This window comes from Channa argus, chromosome 13 (assembly GCF_033026475.1).
Source record: "Channa argus isolate prfri chromosome 13, Channa argus male v1.0, whole genome shotgun sequence".
NCBI lineage: Eukaryota > Metazoa > Chordata > Actinopteri > Anabantiformes > Channidae > Channa > Channa argus.
In genome coordinates, this window is record NC_090209.1 from 13,363,120 (window position 1) to 13,384,469 (window position 21,350).

Below are 21,350 nucleotides of genomic sequence, written 5' to 3' on the forward strand. Positions count from 1 at the left end.
GGGTTCAGCTATTGCTGTAAGCCTGAGACAACTCTGTTAGCAAGGTGGTGTGATACAGCAACATAAGTAGTTGTTATATTAAATGGCTTCATGCTTCAAAAATATTTTTCATCTTATAATGTAATACAAGTCTTATATATTCAGAACTAACTTTAATACAATCATTCAGTGCACATTTATCATTTCAGATTCAGTTTACTGTAAATGCACAGTACAAGTATGAACCAGCGAAACATTTTTAGGCAGCTGTTAAGAACTCTTCTGTGTAACAGAGTGTTACACCCTATTGTAATTATATATTTCAACCCCCTTTTCGTAGCATTCAGAAGCACCATTTAAACATTTAATAAAAACACAATCCAATAAGTTGCAAGTAGACACAAGATATTTATTTAATAATTTGTCAACTACAATTTGTCCTACAAAGATATATTTTACAAACACACACACACACGGTAGTCTGTGTATATTTACACATGAATGCATACAACCCCCTATCCTTAAGCAAGCATAGGACTGCTGCTGTCCACGCTCTCTAAAATTAGCGTGTTTTCTTGATTACACTTTGGATTAGGGGGAAAAAAAAATGAACAACCTCATACTTCAGTATTTTATACGTTTTACTTTATGCTTTTTTTTTTTTTTTTACTTCAAACAGCTCATTTAGTTGCACTGGCATAATTTTTTTCAGAGACAAGCAAAGGTTTTTCCCTCGGCCATATCAATTACGATTCAGTGACCTTGGACCAGCTGACTACTTAAGCCTTTTAACTTCAGCACATTCTTTTGACACTATCTTGAAAGGATCAACAAGGCTTATGTATATATAACAGCACTGACAAGTCCTCATTATAACTACAACCACGGTACTATAAGTCTCCCACATTCTCTCTCTTTCTCTCTCACAGACACACACACACACACACACCACTAACTAAGATACCACTATCTCTTCCCAGTCCTGCCCCCTCAGGCATTCTAATCTTTTAATTGAATCTTTTGTAATTATAATGAAATAACTGCGGACTTCCATCAGGAAGAAAATGATCGGGGCCAGAATGTGCCAGCGGTCACAGGAAGCTCTTATTTCTCTGCCATTGCTGTCGAGATATACCCCCTATTTCAATTAGCTCCTCAATTCACATTTGAACATCACATTAAGGGAAACAAAGAGGTGTGTGCACCTGTGTATTGTGTGTTGTGCGATGGCACACGTAGTGATCGATTATTTGAGCGGTCTGTTACCGCCACGTCAGTCTCCTGTTTGTATCGGTTGCAAGCATCACAATTAATAACCAGCAGTGTTCAGAAAGATCAAGCTACAAGTGTATTTTAGTCAGAAAAACACTGTTCCCCTTCTTCTGACCCTGGAGAACTGCTAAGCGTAATTGTCTCATTTTTCTAAGCAAATGAACATTGACAGAGAGGGTATTGGTCTGCATAGGCTCTCTATAATGGCTTCCCTGGCAGTTGACTAATTCAGTTCTTATTGACATATGACTAAATCAGTGTCCATTATCTTTACATGCGGGGAAGCTCAGATGTAGTACCAGCTACATGGCATAAGGCACTTAAGAGCATTACACAAGCCAGGCTGCTTGAAAGGGTCTCCTTTTCAGCAAGTTGACAAGGCCACCACACATGGTGTAGATCTGACATTGGCCAGGCTGCAGCCTCTGACTAACCTCTGACATTGAGGCCTCACACTGGTGACCAAAAAACAGGAAAAATGACCACGCACTTTTTAAGTCTAGTGATAGTCCTTGGCCGATGGCCAACAGTGGTGACACTTATCACCGCAGGCAATTTATTGCCAAGACAATAGGATAATCATTGGGACGGAGATGGAGGGAGGGGCACAACATTTTGTACTGCATTTCCACTGATTATCAAACAAATTCTGACAGATTTATTACATCCACTTTTTGAAAAAAGTACCTAAAAGCATATATTTACCATTTTAGTCCACACTATTGATTGTTTTTTACAAAAAAGAAGTGAGCACAGTGCCTCATTGTTCAGCATCATGCCAGGGCAGGTGGCACTCTTTTTGTGAGTGTAGCCAGGCAGGTCCCTCTGTTGTACAGCTGGGCTGGCTTAATGAGATATCAGACTCAAACATCAATTCATCAGCCTCACTGATGAGGACAATGAGGGGCAACTGTTTCAGTAAAGAGAGGCAATATGGCTCCTTGTGTGGGGATAGGGCAGTCTTGTTTACAAAGGTTATTGGGCACAGAGGGCTTGAAACAGTACACCACACCAGACTGCACTTTGCTCTGCTCTGCTAGACTCTGGTCCCTTACCCTCAGGCAGCTTCTCTGGACTTTTTTATCTCTTTGATTTTCTGGAACAAAGACCCAGAAGAAAAATGTACTTCTGGTATCTGGAGGCCTAATTGTTAAATGTGTGCATGTGCGTGAATGGGTTAAAAGGAGAGGCCATAGAGGCCTGATTGATTAAACAAACAAATCTCATCTTGTTATCGTCAGGGCTCCCCTAGCTAAGCAGAGCAGGCTGGGCTGGCTGGAGTCCCCCTTGGCCTCGGCCTCCAATGACAGGGCATCTGTCTTCATTAAAGCTCAGCCAGTATGCATGACAGCCACTGAAACGCTGGTGTCTTCACGATTAATGAAGACAGATGACTCCCCCCACACAAGAGGAAGTAAAAAGGAACAAAAAAGCAGGAGGATGGACAAACAGAAAAATACAAAAACAAGAATCACAACTTATTTCAAACATTTCCCAAAAAACAAGAATACAGTTAAGCTGATATTCCCACCGCCCCAACACTTTTTGTACACTGGATTGTTTTCCACTGTCATATCTGGCTTGGCTCTCTCCACACTTCTCCCACCAGAGCAGCATAGCATGCACACCCCCACTCCTTTTCCACTCTCACACGCTCTCCCACAGCAGCAGTGGCCCCCTGGAAGTGTGGGGAAATGGACCCCAGTTTTGTGTGTCCAAAGACAGGCCTGTTGTTAGAGTCAGAGCCTTGTCTAAAGTTAGAGGTGAAATGAGGGTGAGGAAAAACTTGAGGCTGACAGAGAAAGCGAGCAAAAGGAGTTTCTGGAATATCCCTTGGCATTCTTAGGACTGTGTATGCATTCCACAATTCTAATTTATTCATCAATTTATCCCTTAAATAATTCATCTGCTGATTAATTCATGTCTGTTTGGCTTTAGAGGAATATCATAATCATAATATCCATCTTTTATCCAGAAGCATAAACAATCCCCCAACCTATGAATACTGCAGTAGGTTACACAAAACCTTTAACATCTGTAATATTAAATAGGCTACAGTCATGATCAACATTTCATGAGGAATGCATCAGAAACCAAACTTCTAGTGTCAAACCCATCCCCGTGAATGGAAGCTAAATTTAACAGAGCCTGTGCATAGTGTCTGTGCTTTCTCATCCTCTCATTCATTAACCGTTCCTCTTTCTTTAATCGGTGAATCCTTTTGTTTTTATTAAAGAGCACCTGGCAAGGTCGAAGCTCAGGTGGCTCACAGTGTCACTGAAACTTGACTCCGTGGATTCAAACTCCAAAGTCAAACATGAACTCATACAGGCATACACAAGTACACAATAACAGACACACAGTGCATATCATATCATAGCAGAGTTTCTTTCAGATGGCTGAGCAGCGCAGACAGGCTGTGGGCTGTGGTGGTGTGTGTGTGAGTGTGGGGAGGGGTGGGGGGGGGGGGAGTAGAGAAGAGGAGAATAAGAGAGGAGAGGCGACTGTCTCAGGCTTTTCCTGTACTGCTCTGTAACCCCTGACAGCAGCTCCCTCGGCTGAGCCCTGAGGGGTAAACAAGCCAGCAATGAGAGAGACGGGGACAGAGACAGAGACAGAAACAGACATGATTGTGTCATACAAGAACTCCAAACAGGCTACTTACACTGAATGCTGGCACTGCCCGTCCACACGAAGGGATCCAACCCAGCGAAAAAGGGGCTCGCCTTTCGCAGCATGCATGCACCACGGCTGGTGACATCATAGAGCTGACGGGGGCCCATTCCCAGAGCCTCCATACAGTCAAACATTGCGCCCCCCCTCCCTTAGCAAAAATCCCTATGAGCCTACAGTCCTGCCTTCGTCCTGCCCTGCTTCCACCGCTCACGTCACTCGCTGAAGCAGTGACAACAAACAGCAGCAACAGCTAGCTGGATCTGCCACCTTCCCTTCCCTGGCGTCACTTATCTTTCACTGTCACTCTCTCTGCAGACCTTTCCTGCCGATGCTAGAGTTTCCCCCTCTCCCTCTCAGCTGGAATGTAGATCTGGTTCCTGCCTTACTGTGATGAGCTGAGCTGTGCTCAACTCTGACTCTCTACTCCCCCCCAGACCTTGGGTGAGTTGCTCCCTGTCTGCTGTAACAGACCTAAATAACAGCCTCTCACAGCTCTCCCTGAGCCCTAGACACGGCGGAGCGAACCAACTGCCTCGGCATGACGCTCTGAGAGGGGGTGGAGAGAGAGAGAGAGAGAGAGAGAGAGAGAGAGAGAATGCCAGAGAAGGAGGGATAGAGAGGGACCCAGGAGGAAGGAGGGGGAGCAGTGGAGGGGGCTGGCCAGAAGAGCCTGCACTGGAAGAAGAGCTGATCTGGTTAGAGAACAAAACTTTATTCCCATTCTTCTTGTGCTTTTTTGTCCGGCTGCTTTTGTGTTTCATATTTCAGCTCCAAACACAGCACCCCTCCCATCGTGTCCCATTCAGATCTGGTCCCTGTCTCCGTTTGTCTTTATATCGCACCTCCCCCAATTCCCTTGCAGTAAATATGAGCCCCCTCCCCTCCCTTCTCTGAGCCTCCGTCTCTAATCATAACCATATTAAAGTCCAGCCACTGGCTGGGTGTGTATGTGTGTGTGAGAAAGAAAACCAGAGAGGGAGAAAGAAAGAACATTGTGCTGTAGTTGAACCCAGAAACCAGATGCCAGGGCAAATCCCTCCCTCCTCTTTTTGAGGGAATCGAGGATGGGTAATTTTTTCTGTCTCTCACTCTGAACTTGCTTTAACAGATGATGAATGACGGTTGTCTTGCTCAATCCCCACAGTGCATTTACAAATTCACCCCCAAAATGCAAACACACCAAGCGCCGCGGGACACACTTCTCACAGGTTTACCTAATCTTGTTTGTGATTCCTTTCTGAGCAACGTTTGCAGAGACACACACCGAATTGCTAGGATGCAGATGTGATCAAATTATGCAGACCTTGAATTTCAATGTATCCGAAAGCCACGTATCATTTGGATGGTCGCTAGACCGTAGCATTGAGGTCATACTGTAAAAATCTGCTTTCTATATTTAGGCTTCTCTAACACAGGCTGTTCTATGTTAAAGACAATTGAATTTAAAAACATAGCGGTTCTCTCGCAGTGACAAAGTAAATCAAAGGAAATCAATAGTCGGTCTGTGGTCAATGAAAAAGCCTGTCACTGATACTAACTGTTGCTCAGTACACAGATAGACTCTGGCTGGGCTAAAGCAAATAGCCTGATACAATGGGAGATATATGATCATAGAATAGCTTTAGTGTGTGTGCCCCACACATTCATCTCCCCCTGTCAGACCAGTACAAGTGGTACAGCCCAGCAGGCAAAAAAGACACCATTTCCTGTCAATCTGTGCTGCTGGCTACACTCTCCATAAACACATAGTGCCCCCCCCTTCCTCTGTCTAACACTTCACTCTTTTTCCTGTCTCAAGACAGAAATCCTGCTTTCATGTTTTGGGCTATTCTAAATAATTTCAATTAAAATGTTTATTGACCTAAAAGCTATTCCTCCAGTTAGGACCTCCCGTTTATTTTTGTTAGCTGGCACACACACACACACACACACACACACACACCACACACACACACAGTCATACACACATGTGGCCTGATAATCTTTGCATTTATCCAGGCCCACATTCACACATACAAGCCGCAGGTTTACAGCTCTTTTGTTGCATCAAACAGCAAACAAAATCAGTAGCTTTTATGCGTTTCTCATACAGCTGTAAGGCCATAAAGAGGAAGCAGAGAACTGAACTGTAAGACTACAGCAGATAACAACCTATCTATCAAAGATGCCCTTGCTAACCCCGCTTGTTGTTTTTTCCACCTCTTCACCCGTTTGCACAATCATTTCAAAAAATGTCCCAATCTGGATGCATTTCTGATTAAATGTTAAATTTTTACAATCCACAGGCATTCTTCTCACACTCGTCTTTCATCTCCTTCCTGTCTTTTTTTCCTCGCTGCTGGTTTCATACAGCATCCTGGAAACATGAAACTGACTAATCCCCTGGTGTTCACATGTTCTATGTAACACTGCCTGTATTTGCTGTGGCTGATCTCTGCAACACAATCGATTTATAATATCATGCGCTCGTACTTGAAACTCTTTTGTTTTTGGGGATTTATGAACCTTGTCTGACTCTCTCCTGGTTTTAACATTTCTTTTTACTGTGACTATAATTCAGACCACTAACCCGAGTTCTACTCTCATTGGCACACAGTGCTGTGAGTTGTGTGTCTTCCAGCACTTCAGAGGATTTGCTGAGTGAGTTTAGACATCTAATCTACACATACTCCATACTGCTGTTGACCCAGGCTGGTCCCGGCCTTCCCTCCCTCCTCCCCTTCCTTTCCCCGGCCAGAGAGGTTGAACTCTAGAAGAAACCCCCACTGGGCCACTAACTTTCCCCCCAAACTTATCCTGCTCTACCTCCTCGTCTCCCTCACTCTCTGGCTCACAAGTCTCTCCATCACTCTCCTTAATTCTTTTCCCCCCCCTCTATGTTTCTGCAAATACTCTCTCCCCATTTCATCAAGTTCCCATTGGCCATTTTTCCCTGCCTTCATGATTTGTTTTAGTTGACAACGTTCTCTGCCTTTGTTTCTGGTTTTGGAAGTGTTTCATTTTTAGCTGCTGCCAACTCACTGGGCATTTTGTGTGACTGCTGCTTTCAATCATGTTTAACTGCAGTGATTAGAACAGTTTTCCCACATATTCAAAATGTTTAAATATTTCTTCGATCACAGGATTGTTTTTCTTTTATATTTTCTATATCTTATCTAATTTTTTGCGACACTACTGTAGGTCAGCTGGACACAGTCTGCTTTTAGCTTCACATGGGCTGGAGCCCAGGAAAATCAGGCTTTACTACTGTCTGACACTGCGATGCCAATTACAGATAAGACATATACAACGCATTGTTGCCACTTCCTCTGTATACAGCCAGTGAGATTCCAGCCAAGCAGTCAACAACACAGTGGTGTGCAAGGCAATAAAGACAGCTTGTTTTTAATGCCTTTGTGCTAAATGCAGCATGGTGATTTTGAAAGGAATGTGGAGCTTTTCCACCACTGATGTGAGCATGTGTGCAGTGTGTGGACATGCTGAAACAGATTGCCAGTGATGATAGAGACACTGAACACCAGTCCAGAGTGCCCTCCCACTACAGCCAGATTCCGGTTACTCAGCACACACACACTCACACACACACACGCAATATAGATTGTTTTTAAAAACAAAGTACCATAATGAAAGATCTAACAATCTGGATCTGTGGGGGCAAATATGTCATTTTTATTTGTTCATTAGGTGACATATTATTTATGTCACTGTTTCTCAGTGAAAACCGTGGACAATCGTAGGTTCCTTTCTCAGCACATCTACCAATTGCTCTACCAGCAGCAGGTTTCCAATTTTCGACAAAACCTACGGTCCTATCAACTCATATGGCTCACTCTCTCTCAGTGTACCTTTGGATGATACCTGAAGTGTCACTTAGGAGGGGAAAGTGGGGCATGATTTACAAGAGAGCACATTTCTTAGTGCCCACCATGTTTGCCAGTGTTCACATGCTGGTTCCACAAAGACCTAACAGAGCTATGTTTCAGAGCACTATCAGTTTTGGCCATCTGTCAGCAAAGTTTCTTTCACTGTCTGTCTCTTTCACTCCGTCTTACTGTGCTCTCACGACAATCTGCTATCCATGTTTTGTGAGGTAAAAAAAGACAGATCTTTCAGTTGTTTGGCCAAAAAAACGAAACCCCCTTCTTGTTCTCATAGCCCTGCCCTGTGCCTGTGTGCCCTCCCACGCCTTCTGAGAGGCCATCCTTCCTCTCTCGCCATTGTGCGCTTTTCATCTTGCACGTGCCCACAAAAGGCCCATCTGAAAACACATGCCTCCCACTTTTAATAGTAGCTTCTTTATCTTCAGCTCTCATCAAGTCAAAACTGTAGTACACTCTTGGCCTCTCCCTTACCAGCAACCTTTGCTAACTTTCCTTTCCACACAAGCACACAGACACACACGCACACACATGCAATACAGAAAAAAATACAGAAACACAAAAAACTTTAGGAAAGTTTCCATCACTTCGAAAGAATTGTCTCAAACTTGCGGAGAAGGAAGATGAGAGAATCCAATGTGAAAGCTGAGGACAAAGACAGAAAGAGGAGAGAGAGAAAGGGATCTCAAAAGTGCATATGCCGACAGCACGGGTGAATTTCATCAGCAAATATTCCAGTCACAAAAACATCCTCACTGTGTACTTATTGTCTGGAAAAAACAAAGTGGACCTTTCTGTCCATTTCCACCCTCATCTGTTGAAACATGGCCAGTACTGGTCGAAAAGCAAAAGAAGCCATGTAAGGGGAATTGACTTCGAAAAAGGAGCGAAAAGCCTTAGAGAGCTGTCATCTCGAGGCCGGTGGTCGCCTAGGGAGATGAAAGCAGGGATGTCAGACGAGGCAGAGCTGTTTATTAGAGCGAAGGAGGCTCCAGTCTCACTGGATAGATCAAGGGCGCAGCCAAACAGCGCTACACATGCTGTCATCACACACACAAGTACACGCAAATGGTCCAGTCCCAGCATTGCTAATTTGCTATGTAGATAATGGTCACAGAGGCAGAGATGTCACAAGCAGATGACTCTAAAAATGTCAAAACTAACTTTGTTAGCACTTCCTTACTGTAATATTTGTCTACTTCATAATTTTATATACTATCTTTCATAATTTAAAAACTTACCAAATACCAAATTAGAAATCCCCCTGAAACCTTCCATTTCAGTCTGGTAATCATCCATATGTGATGACCACATTTTGAATGCATTATATAACCCATGCATGTTTATACGATCTAAGGTTTTCATTAAGCTTACATTGGTCATTCATTCTTATTTCTGAAAATTCTTTTGATGTTCTTTCAGCCCACTTCTTATGCACCTTCAATAAATAAAAAAAGAGAAAATTGACATAGGTCAGAGATCGATAGGCTTTGCTTTTAAGAACAAACATTAAAGTGAACACTCAGGCGTCTCAGAGAAAAAGCTAAGACAAACTGAGAAGGGAGTTTTGTCCTTCTGTAGCTGTACACTCAAAAAAGATCTATGGATGTTGTTTGCATTACATGGTAATTTTGTGGTAAAACTGTAAAATAATTGTAAATTTAGTGACAAAAACAAGACAAAATATTTTGTGATTTCAAAGTGACAAAACGCACGTTTAAAACGCACTGAAGGCCTTGGACCAGAAGTGTCCCAACCTTTTCCATATATTTGGTCGCACATGCGCATTATATATGGCACCATTTTCAAAAGCTGTTCCATGTGCGCTTTGCAACACATAACAGAATCACGTCGAATCCATTGCCATCCCCTTATTAATCAGGAGAACAGCATAGTTACTCACTTACATTCACTTCGTAAATGCAAGAAAATGTTTATGTAATTTAAATAGCAATTATTGGTCATTTGTTTTGCACTTTAAAGTATGCTTTAGTATTAGTTTGTAATTTTTCTGTACACAATTTACCTAATTTAGGTTAGTTACTTTTTTTTTTTATTTGGATTTATGTTTAGCTTCCTGGTATCTCTATAGATGGGATGTGGCAAAAATGTAACGCATGCCAAATTACTCGCCTGTTCTGAATGAAACTCTTTTTTAAAAATCAGGTAAAGTGACTTGAGAATTGACTAGCTTAAACTAAGCAAGCATAACTTGTGTACAATCAACAAACTCCAACATAAAATAACTGTGCCAGGTTAATGCAACATCCCTGAAGTACACTGAACAAAAATGGCACAAAGTTCATTGAACATAACTTCATGAGGTCACATTTAATTAATCAAGTGGAGTTACATTAACTTAACAACATGTTGTTGCATTTAATTCGCTATTATTTTTACTATTATTCAACCAGATTTTGTGGGACGGGTTGACATAACTTTAGTAAGTATAACATTTAATTACTTTGAGCGTAGGGAAGTTTGTGCCTGCAAGCAATCTGACTCGTAGCAGGGCTGAGCTCATCATTTTTATATCTACACATGCTTAACTTTTCTCTCCCTTCACTCAAATATACAGAATACCCACATAAGCACACACATATGCACCCAGACAAATCCAAAGCTACACATACATACCGACCTCCATCAAAGTTGGGCTGAAATCCAGCACTTCAACTTTTATGAAAATAAATAAAGCGGTACAATGTGCTGTTTGTGCTCTGATTCAGCTCCAGCAGCGAAAGCTCCACTCTATTGGTCTTCGTACTTCCCTGCTGTCCCTCTCCTCCATTTAAAGGTTCATTTTTACATTCCCTCTCATTCCCCATTTCCCACCAAAATGGCTCCTTTACGCAACTCCCCAAGCTCCCTGAGCCAACATGACCTTGTAATGTGTGTGTGTATTTAAGAATGCATTGAGTGTTTTTAATTATGTCATTCTGTATGAGGATTTTTTTTTTCTGCTGAACAGTTTGGCTCCTTTTTCACAGCCCAACTTAACAGTTTGTGTGTATGTGTCTGGAAATGAACATATATGGATGCATGCATATATGCTTGTGCGCAAGTATGGCAATGCTTGTGCGCAAGTTTGTGGTGCATTAAACCATGCCCAACACACACTTTATATAAACAACTGTTCAGCTTGTCTCCACTGGAGGCGTGACTGAGTTGAGTCAGGCAGATTTTGCACAAGTCTTAACAGGCTATTCATTCCATTCTATTAATACAATGCTTTTAATTTCATCCTTCTGTGATGCAGTACAGACTTTCACAGCTGAGTGTCTCATGAGGTTTCTGTTTGCATCACTTAACATAAAAACTAGAAATTACTGTCTCGATGGAAAGTCCAAGCCATCTGGGCCGAAGGAAATGACCTACTAACTTTTCAAAACATTCCTGTAGCTGGCTTTGGGGCCAGGGCTCCACAGCTGATTGGTGAAAGCTTAGAGAGGTGTTTCAGGGCTCAGTGGCGATGTTATCACATAGTAAGTGGCCTTAATGGGCTTCCAACTGTTTGTTTAAAGGACACCCATAATGACAGGGATCAACTGATAACAGCGTCTGCTACTCGCAGCCCAAAGAGCTGTTGGACCCTCTTGTGATAGTCTGTTGTAAAGGATGGGAGTCCCGCAGCACACCCACATGGTCAGTGAACCTGACGTGACTTTTGCTGTGTTTCTGGGTCCATGTGTGCCTTAAGAATGGAAAAAAGCATACTATCTCTAAACGTCTCTCTCACTTCTGTGCAAAACAGGTATTTCCAAAGACCAAAAGAGAGCCAAAAGAGAACCGCTGTGGGAGGTACTCCAATCTGTTGGCACAGCAATCACACTCAACAAAGGTAGGTGTCACTCATGCTACCTTCCTACAACAATAATGCACAGCTATCTGAAGCTGAGCAAGGTTGCAAAGCTGTTTACTGTACACACACACACAAACACAGAGAAATATCCACAGTGCTAGTCCCTTTATGTCGAAGGCATTTTCTCACTCTGGCCTACAGAGAGCCCTTACAACAATGAGAGTGTCTGTTAAGCCAACCTTTGGAGAAGAAGTAGGAGAAGAAAAACAGTACCTGGAAGATATCCAACCTAAGGCCTTTAGTCCCATTAACGTTTAAGAGAGCAGGGAATGAGACTGCCGTAACATTCATTGTCAAAGGATACACCAATAGGATGTTTTAAAAGCTGATGCCTACAGCTGAGAGTCTGGTTACAGACTAGAGATCAGGGGTATAACTTAAACTGATACTTTGATGTATTTTTATAGGAGCATTAGCACAACTGCAGAGGAGAAGGAAAGAGTAACAGGCAGTGTTGAAACAAAAAATGTATTCTTTTCAATTTTGCTGTTTTTATATCTCTTAGTTTCGAAAAACAAAGCAAGTCATTTCAAAACATCACCATGTGCATTGGGATCTACTGATGTTATTATGATTATGATGATGATGATCCTGAAATACTTTATCCTAATATGCACATAATAATATTAGACAAATGGTGACACTGTTTTGTACCCACTAATATACAGAAGTATCCAACTCAAAAAGGTCATCTTTACACATAAATCTGAGTTGAAGGCAACTATGATCCTGACCTAATCGTTGACCCAGGCCTTGTTAAGCTCTCACTGAGAACTCAAACTGAAAAGTTTTCAGTTCTTAACCCTTGTTAATGATACTACTGCCAACGTGGATGTGTCAGTACAAGCAGTCATGTATGAAACCTCAGTGCATGTGGTTGCCTGCGTCTGTTTGTGCTTTGATACTTGTTTGTGCTTTAACTCATGCCAGAGTAAAAACCAAAAAGAATCCATCTGTCAGTGTGAAGGGATTTCAGTCTGCGTAAGGGGTATGTTTCTAGTTTTTAGATGAAAGAACTGCTCTGTGTGTGTGTGTTTGTGTGTGTGTGTGTGTGTGTGAGAGAGAGGGAGAGAAAGGGGGGAGTGGGAAGACTGTCTCTGGTGGCGTGTTCGCATGTGTGTATCTGTGTGTTTTCCTAGCAGGGTGTGTTCTTGGATTCCACCACACTAAGACATTACCCCAGGTGTTTGCTCTCCCTCTCTTTCTCACTCTTGCTCTGTGAAAATACCTTGAGGATTAGGTGGGCAATGGCGGTGATTGTGTGTGTGTGTGCGTGTGTGTGTGTGTTTGTGTGTGTCTGGGGGGGGGCTAGTGATTGACAGTTGAAAGGCTGGAGAGGTGCTCAGGCATGCTGTGGTGGGGAGTGTGAGAGGCACACACAGTAAGGGGGGGCTCTTGGGCTCTCCACCGCTCAGCTGTTGCCACCCACACCCATTATAGCCCCACCACCACCTGCCTCCCCTTTAGCACTGCACCCAGATAACATTTCAAACTTGCTTACCTTTACGTTACCTCATGCCCTAACATCTGTGAAATTGCTCTCTCTTTCTAACTTCCTTACTCTCACATCCTCAGCAGAGAGTTCAGAGTAGGTTGTTTAATAATAATATTTATAATAAGGATACTTCCTGACCTGGAATACTGATGCTGAAACGAGCAGGTGTTTTGAACAGTGAGCAATGTATGCTAGCAGCATGTCTATGTAATCTTGCTAGTTTTTCCATAACAGAAAAAAATTCTGGACAATCTCCTCTTTGTGCTCTGTGCTCAATACATCATCCCATCCCAGAGCTTCAGAATACAACAGTGCCTCCTGTGGTCAATTGTAACACTACAAGGGCTACAAGAGGAGGCTGTGTGATTTAAACCCCACCTCCAGCTCACATTTTTACAGTAAGGTGTACTGAACCCTCATTCTTAAAAAAAAGAACAAAAACATAAAAACCAAAAAGCAGCAAGATAAGCCTGTGAACTGAAACTCATTTTCTAATATACGTTGATGCTCAAAGCACTCATCAAATCACACTGAAAGAATGTTGTTTTGTCTCTAATTGCAGAGTTGTGGGTTGCCTGCCTCATAAAAGCTCTGTGAGAGGTCCAGATACGCGCACACACACACATACACACACACACACACACACACACACACACACACACACACATTGCTGCAGCCGGAGTTTGTGGTCACAGCCACACCAGCTACAAGCATCTATAAGGAAACCACAGCAGTAGTCAGTCTATTAATGAAAGTGTTGATTTTTCGTCATGGGGACTAACAGTCGTCATATAACACAAACAGAACTTTTTTCCACAAAAATATAAATAATGAAGGGCAATTTAAATATCTTCTTCTATTCAATGGACATCCAAATGGTTTACTGTGACTTGAATAAAATTAAGGTATAGGCCATGTATGTAGTTACAGTTGAAATGGAAAATGATAGAGAGGCAGAAAAAATTAAACAGTAATCAAAACCACTTACAGAGAGCGGCCATTTCTTTGGGCAGGTCAGTGCCAAATCTCCCAAACAGGCTGCTGTTGGTCAGCAGGTCAAACGGGGAGTGGCTTCTCATGGAATTGAAGGCAAAGGGGTAGACAGCAGGTGGGAAACCAGTCATGTGACCCACCTGCTGTTCCCTGTTGGTAGCCATGGTGAGGGAGCACCCAGGGGTCCACAACAGGCCGCTGGGTGAAAGTAAGGGCTCTCACAACCCCTGAAAATCCCTGGCAAAGTTGATACCCGTGACCGTATGAAGACTCTCAGGATGCGGGGAATGGATAAGCAATGTTGGGGCCTCTGGTTTACTGAGGTAGTGTCAGGCTCCACTTTGGACGAGTCATCCGGTTCACTTTTCTGAGGAAGAGAAGGCAGAGAAATGTGTTATTTTTTTCTAATAGATTCACCACATAAAACATGAGGTTAAATGCTTCTGACTAGTGTCAATATGATAATACAATCAGTTGTGTCGCTGAGATCCTCTATTGGTTCCACAATTCACCTCACATCAACTCTAACTCCATCCATGTTCTGGGACAGAGAAGAGTTTATTCACAGTCCTAATGTAAAAAGGATGTCCAAATATCATACCAGCAGGTATGAGAGCATGGGATGGATGGAGGAAGTAAGCACGGCCAGGATGGCGTGAACCAAAACAGATAAAGACGTGAGACAAGAAGAATGAGTGAGTTGTGAGAGAAAAAGCCAGAAAAACTGGGACTGAATAAGGAAAAAGACAGTAAGAAAGAAGTTTGGAAAACGTTATAACAGGGAAGAGCAGGAGGGGAGGAGGGAGGGGAAAAGAGAGAGAGAAAGAGAGAGGGAGCTCTTGTTCTTGCAGTACTGAAGAGCTTCCAGACTTCTACAGTGATTCCAGGCTATGCCATATGATTTAAATCACCAGAACTCTACTATAAAGAGCTCCTCTGTTCCTGCTGCCAGCCTAGCACAGCAGCCTCTCTCACTGACTCTTTCCCCTAGGACCAGAGGCCCAGACACGGGGTCCAGAGCATGGGGGGGGGGTTGGGGAAAATGAGATCCACTGATTGCTAACTGCTGCTGTCACTTCCAACTATCTTCTCTTGAGGTCAGGCTCCCATCCCACAGAGTCATTCTGGCTCTAACCTCCTGCAGCCTGCTCATCACTTTGACTCCACACAGTAGGCACAGACAAGTTAGGCTCAAGTGTGGACAAGGCAGTAGTTATGCCCCACTGTTGATTGTTAATACAAGAAGAGAAAAAATCCTAGTAAAGCCTCTCATTTTCTTTTTCATGTTTTCTTTTGGCCTTCTGTTTCCCTAGTGTGATTTCATGAGTGGGTGGTGTGATCAGCTTGTTTTTTAAATGTGGCTTTGAAAAAGAGCAGAGCCAAGGAATTTGGAACTGCTGTGGCTTGTGAATCTGAGAGAAAAGACAGGGAAAAATCTTGGTAATGAATTCGGTATAAACAAAGAAAAAGGGGGTAAAAGATCTAAAGCTAACCGGTGAACTGCTGAACTGAGTGAAACACCACAGAGGAACAGTGACAGGCTCTGGGCACTGGGGGGCACTAAGAGGTGGCGCCGTGCCCAGGAAAAAGATGGAAAGCTTTCTAAGATGCACACATATGCACAGTCAATCACATACACATGTAATCAAGCACTGAAAAAAAAAACTCCACACATGTGTGAGAGCACCCACTAACAAAGACACACACACACACACACACACACACACCTCTCACCCCGTGCCTTTGCTCTTGCTCCCTCCTTGCCTCTCTTTCTGGCTTTTTCTCTTTCAACAGAGCCAGTTAATTACACCCTACTGCTGCAGGCAGCTTCAAACCACCACTAATTTAGAGTTCCATTACAGTAAACTGTTCCACATGTGCATCCAGGACCCAGGCAGGCTCGGGTGGCCACGTTTCAGGAAGGAGCAGCCGTCGATAGGTACCCACCCCCATCCTGCCAACACAGCCATACTGCCATCTTTCTTTCTCCTTCTCTGAATTACTTGCTTTCTTGTTCCCCTTCTTAGCAGATTTCTCCTCCAAAGTACCTTAGATTCTTTTCCCCTTTTCTGTCCCATCCCATATATTCTCTCTATAATCATGTCCTTTGACCCAATCCTCTCCTCCAACTCTTTCTCCTGCAACCAATATCAATCCTTTTACTGCTTATACAACTTGGACCACAACCCCGTGCAGTGGTTCCACTCTGTGGCTAATGCACAAAAACATCACTAAAGATTTCACAGTGAGCCTAATGGGAAAAGAGGTACAGACTGGAAACACAAAACTGCCAGCATCGCACAGCCTCATAATGTGTGTGTTACGAGTACTTGTGTGTGTACTTGGCCAGCATTTGGCCCGTTTGGGTATCTGCCTTATGAACTTAAACCAGCCCCCATAAAGGCAGTACAATCTGTCTGTGAGTGCTGGGAGAAGAAGGACAAGAAGGAAGAAGAACACCACAGAAGGACAAAGAGAAAAAGGAAAATGTGTGAGCAAAGAGAATCTTCATGGCAGAGAATAGATCTATATGCATGTGACTTTTGTATTCCCACAGGTGGAATAGATGGTAAAATAATCAACAAAAAAATGCCAAAGTGAAGAAACCTACCTACGTGCAGTAAAACCGGGTTCACATACATATTATGAAACAAAGAATGAAACACAAAAAATACTATAAAAGAAAGAAAAAGGAGAGACATAGCCTTTTAAAATAGAAGCCAATAACTTTATTCTCCCCAAACACAGTAATGAATTAATAAGAAAGTTGGCGCCAGAGTTTTTTAATGAGTCACATCAACGCAGCAGCTTTTTACCGAACCATTTATGTTTTATGTTGGGTCCTGTGGTAGGCTTACTTCGCCAGCCCGTCTGGGGCTATAAGGGAACAAGGGGAATTTGGAGTGACCTCATCCCATGTTAGCCAGGGCCAAATGGGCATGGAGGGCCTTCCCACTTCCCCTGAGCCTGGGGGGCACACAGGAGGCAGCAGGCTGCCAGGCAGTCGAGGAGCACCAGGCCCAGCTATGGGTGGTTTCACGGCTGCTGCTGGGACTTTCCGTCATTCCGTAAGAGGTGCAGTTTAAATTTACTTAGGTTGTTTCTGCAAATACTTGAGTGTCAGACCTCACAAGGGTTCATCATGTTAAAGCAGAGTCATTGGTTACACTTAAGATAATCCACTGATTTTAATCAGAACAAAATGCCTCGTGGCAAATAAAAGGAAATCAATTGAGCCGGCCATTGGGAGACAGGTCTACAAGATGAGGCACGCTTACAGAGAATCAGATTCCCTTATTTGCCGGAGAATCAGGATTTCAACAAAAAAGAAGCAACATAGCAGAGAGAGAGAAAGACAGAACAGGAGTGAGAGAGAACAGTTCCCACAGATTAAATGTCTGTCAAACAAAGAGTATCAAATCCTCTGTGTGCAAAACAACAATTGTGCCTTAACCGTTGTGACGGAGTGAGGCCCCTTAGGCAATGAGAACTGCAGTCAAACATAACAAATAAATCACGGCATCTCAGGAAGCCTCTGCACCACACAACCAAGAAAGGCAGTGAGGTTTTTTTTTAGTCAGCACAAGAAACCACAGGTGATTACTTGGCTTATATGAGCAGGATTTTGGGTGCCATGGCTGCCCTAGTTTGTTTACTGGAGGACATTTCTTATTCCAGTCAACGAAAACACACACAAAAAATTACTGTAACTGTGTGTGATGTTATATTGAGTTATAATTGTATGTTTTCTTTTTTGGATATTTACCTTTGAAAGCAAATTTTCACTACTCCTCTTAGCGACTGACTATTCTGATTTACTTTTCTGAGATTCAGCGAGTTCACGTTTTTTGGGGGGTTTCCTGAACTCCCCCAAACGCCACAACATGCACTTGTCAGATATTTTCTGCAATGTAAAATAAAAATATGTGTCAATCAGCCCGAGCAGAGCAGCGAGTCAAAACCTTTACTGGAAGGATTGAATTGTAATTTCACTGCCTGAAGATAAATGAACTGTACCATGCATCCTGGCAGGGAAGGTTTGGCACAATCAATGAGTCCTCTCACTCTTTTTCCACCTCTGACTTGCCCACTCCTGTTCATTTTTTTGACACACACTGTGCATGTCTTCCAGGCACTGTCTCCCAATTGTCAACATCATAAAGTGATTTATGCTCTGTAACTTTGTAAAGGAAATGGCTAGAAACAGAGAGAGTTATGTTTAAGTTTGGGGTTGTGGGTGAAGTCACACTACTTCAGCAGTTAAACAATTTTACAGTCCATGTGTCCTAACTGAGCTGACAGACTGGCTATTTGAGCAAAATCAATACTTAGTGTCATTGTTATTACATGTTGTTATTATGCCCACCAAGAGCCATCAATAACTGTGGACTGTGGAGACATACCTGTCACATAAAAATGAAAAATGAAAATGTAGCTATTGAATAAGGATAATGTCAGTGTTATCTGATTGTGTTGTTGGTGTCAGCAGTATTCTGGCTGTGAAAACAATACCCCCAGTGCTATTATCTGATGCAAAGCTGACAGGTTCCAGTCTTTCAACAAGTTGCTGGCTAATGGCTCAGAAAGAGACACCTAGTGACAGACGACCCAGTGTCTCCAAACAGACCTGCATTCCATCAGCTCAAACTTGTTTGACATCTGCGCGTATTTGCTTACAGCAACAATGCAAAGTAGCACCTCTGTGTAATCATTTGTCACTTAAAGACATATTGTTCTGCAGGAAGGCCACCAGTAAGGGTCGTTATGCAGTGTTAGTTTTCTATGTATAAATCATCAAACATTAATTACAAAATCTTTCTTTACTGGCCCTCACTCTTTTTTGTATTGTTTTTAAACATTATGACACGTAACAAGCTTTGTCGACTTGCAGTGTGGAGCAAAGTATGGAAAGAGTGAGAACTCACATTGAGGCATAAAACACTTTGTGACATGATGAAGTCATCCTGACAGCTTGCTGTTTCCATGATGTGGTAGAGCTCTTTGGAGCGCTCAACATGGAGACTCCAGCACCAGGTCCAGCAAATAAGAAAACACACCACAACAGGAAAAAGGCAAAGACAGACGATGGTAAGATGATTTGCAAAATAAAGAGTCAGCCAAAGCAAGGGAAGAAAATTTTAAGTTCCAACCGTGTGTAGTTATTCTTGTAGATTTCAAAGTTGCTGCTACTAATGCATCTCAAGTAGTAATTACTACTTGAGATTTAGTATTAGTAAAGGAACTGTTGATGATTCACACAGGGAAGTATGAAGGTGTTTCCCTTCATCAAAGCATAGAGAAAACAATCCATTCTCTGTATAAAGAAATGCTTAATGGATATGTTTTATCACCACCTCTTTAGCCTCAGGAGTCAAAGCAACACTCGGACAGAAGCAGGCCAAAACACACACATGCACGTACAACATGCAGAACAACACACATGCACACAAGTCTCACTTTGTACTAAAAGATCGCCTAATGAGGGCTTGGTGGCAGGCTGAAAATGTAAATCTTCACAATCAGAGCTGCACACCTGCAAAAATAGACATAGGAAATGGTGTGCAGAGAGTTTCCTGGTTAATTATAATGTTGTAGTGCTAAGCCCCTCAGTTCCCCTAAAACCACCTGTCTAACCCCTCCCTACTACTTAGTCTTAATTGCTATAGAAATTCCAGAAAAAGACAGGTATCAACAACTCCCAGATTTACAGCTCAAAGTCATGTCACAAAGAAGGACTCACGCACCAGGTTTTGCAATTTAGCAATCTAAAGCATATTCTCAGTAAAGGCTTTGGCGTGTCATGACTTTAGAAGAATGAGTCATAATGAATACATTTTGTTTCAGTGTGTGTAATCAGTGTTTCTGAAACACAGATTGAGTTCAACAAATACTTTCAGTTGATTGTCAGGACATACCTTTCATTCTGGAAGTATATTAATAATGATCAGTATTGAAAGTATGTGAGCAGTGACTAAACAATTTGGTCTGTTGGTGATGTGTAAACAACTAAAATCTCAGAAAGATTCTGGCTGCTGATTCTAAAAAATATCGCTTTTACAATCACAAATAGAGCAGTTATGCATAATGACACATATCCATCAGGAACACAACAGGCAAAAAAACAAAAAACAAAATGATTTCATGTTCTCACTAAAGACAAGTAAAATACTGCAATTAAAGACCATGAAGGTAAATCCGCTGTGTGCAGACAACCTGTCCTCGACAAAGCCCCTTGGGTGGTGCTCTGGAAGAGGTTTTCTGCCTCAGAGATGAGCTCCATTTCTTCCACTTCCACTCCAGATGTCATACACTCTGTGACTGTGTAAAAGTGATCAGATGACAGCAGAAGGCTACACAGATATTCCTAGCCTTCACTCAGCCATTTGAGTGTTTTTTCAATTCCCTCTTATCAAACTGTGCCTCACTCTTACGTCAGGTCCACCCGGGGAAGAAAGCAGTGGACAGCAGGTGTAAAGCCGAGAGAGTCGAGCTGCAAAACTTCACTCACTGGTCAGACACAGCTGGAGCAAAACAAAAACGAAAGCTACTCTATGAACAGGCACCTGATCTTTATCTGATATCTCAATCACACAACACTAATGTACTGTGTTACACATGGCTGTAACAAGTGGAACCTGTTAAACCTAGCACAAGTGCCAGCATCAATAAATAAGCTTCACTGACATGCTGCTATCAATGGAAGCACAATGAACAAACTTCCATGTAAACTAAGAGCAGAGTTGCAGACACACCTCCACAGGATTTCACCTCGGCTGTTTGAATGCTGAAAAAGAACGCTTCTCTTTTCTGAGTGTTCATATGTTGGCTATAAAAAAGCAGGTCAAGGACTGGTGACTCCTCTGGTAAAGACACAGTCATACACTTTGAACACATGCAGGTGTGTACACACACACACACACACACACACATGCTAATAATAAAGAGCTACACAGGCACCGGGTAACACTTGAAACACTAATAACCACATATGTGCACACAGACCCATGCAGGCACTCACACATGCTTTAGTGTATCTTCACATAAACTCAGAGTCACGCTCGCATTTATAAGGCACACAGAAACAAACATGCTAAAACACTGCATGCAAACACTAATGTGTGTTACAACATTTGAGTGTTTCCACATGAAAATCTGGTTGGATTTGGGGAAAACAATGACTGTCTCAAAGCCTCTC

General features: G+C 42.6%; 1 protein-coding gene across 5 annotated transcripts in view; it reads right to left on the minus strand.

The window, feature by feature from the left end:
- Positions 1-21,350, minus strand: part of rarga (retinoic acid receptor gamma a) — a 41,367-nt gene that overhangs the window by 14,499 nt on the left and 5,518 nt on the right. For 3 of the 5 annotated variants that reach the window (XM_067526395.1, XM_067526398.1, XM_067526394.1), the window contains exon 2: positions 14,151-14,522. In XM_067526395.1, the coding sequence (XP_067382496.1) occupies positions 14,151-14,319 (169 nt within the window). In that variant the 5' untranslated portion in view covers positions 14,320-14,522. Of the gene's footprint in view, positions 1-3,916; positions 4,441-14,150; positions 14,523-19,080; positions 19,454-21,350 lie in introns of those variants that run through there. The other 2 variants (XM_067526396.1, XM_067526397.1) reach the window with 2 other exon arrangements.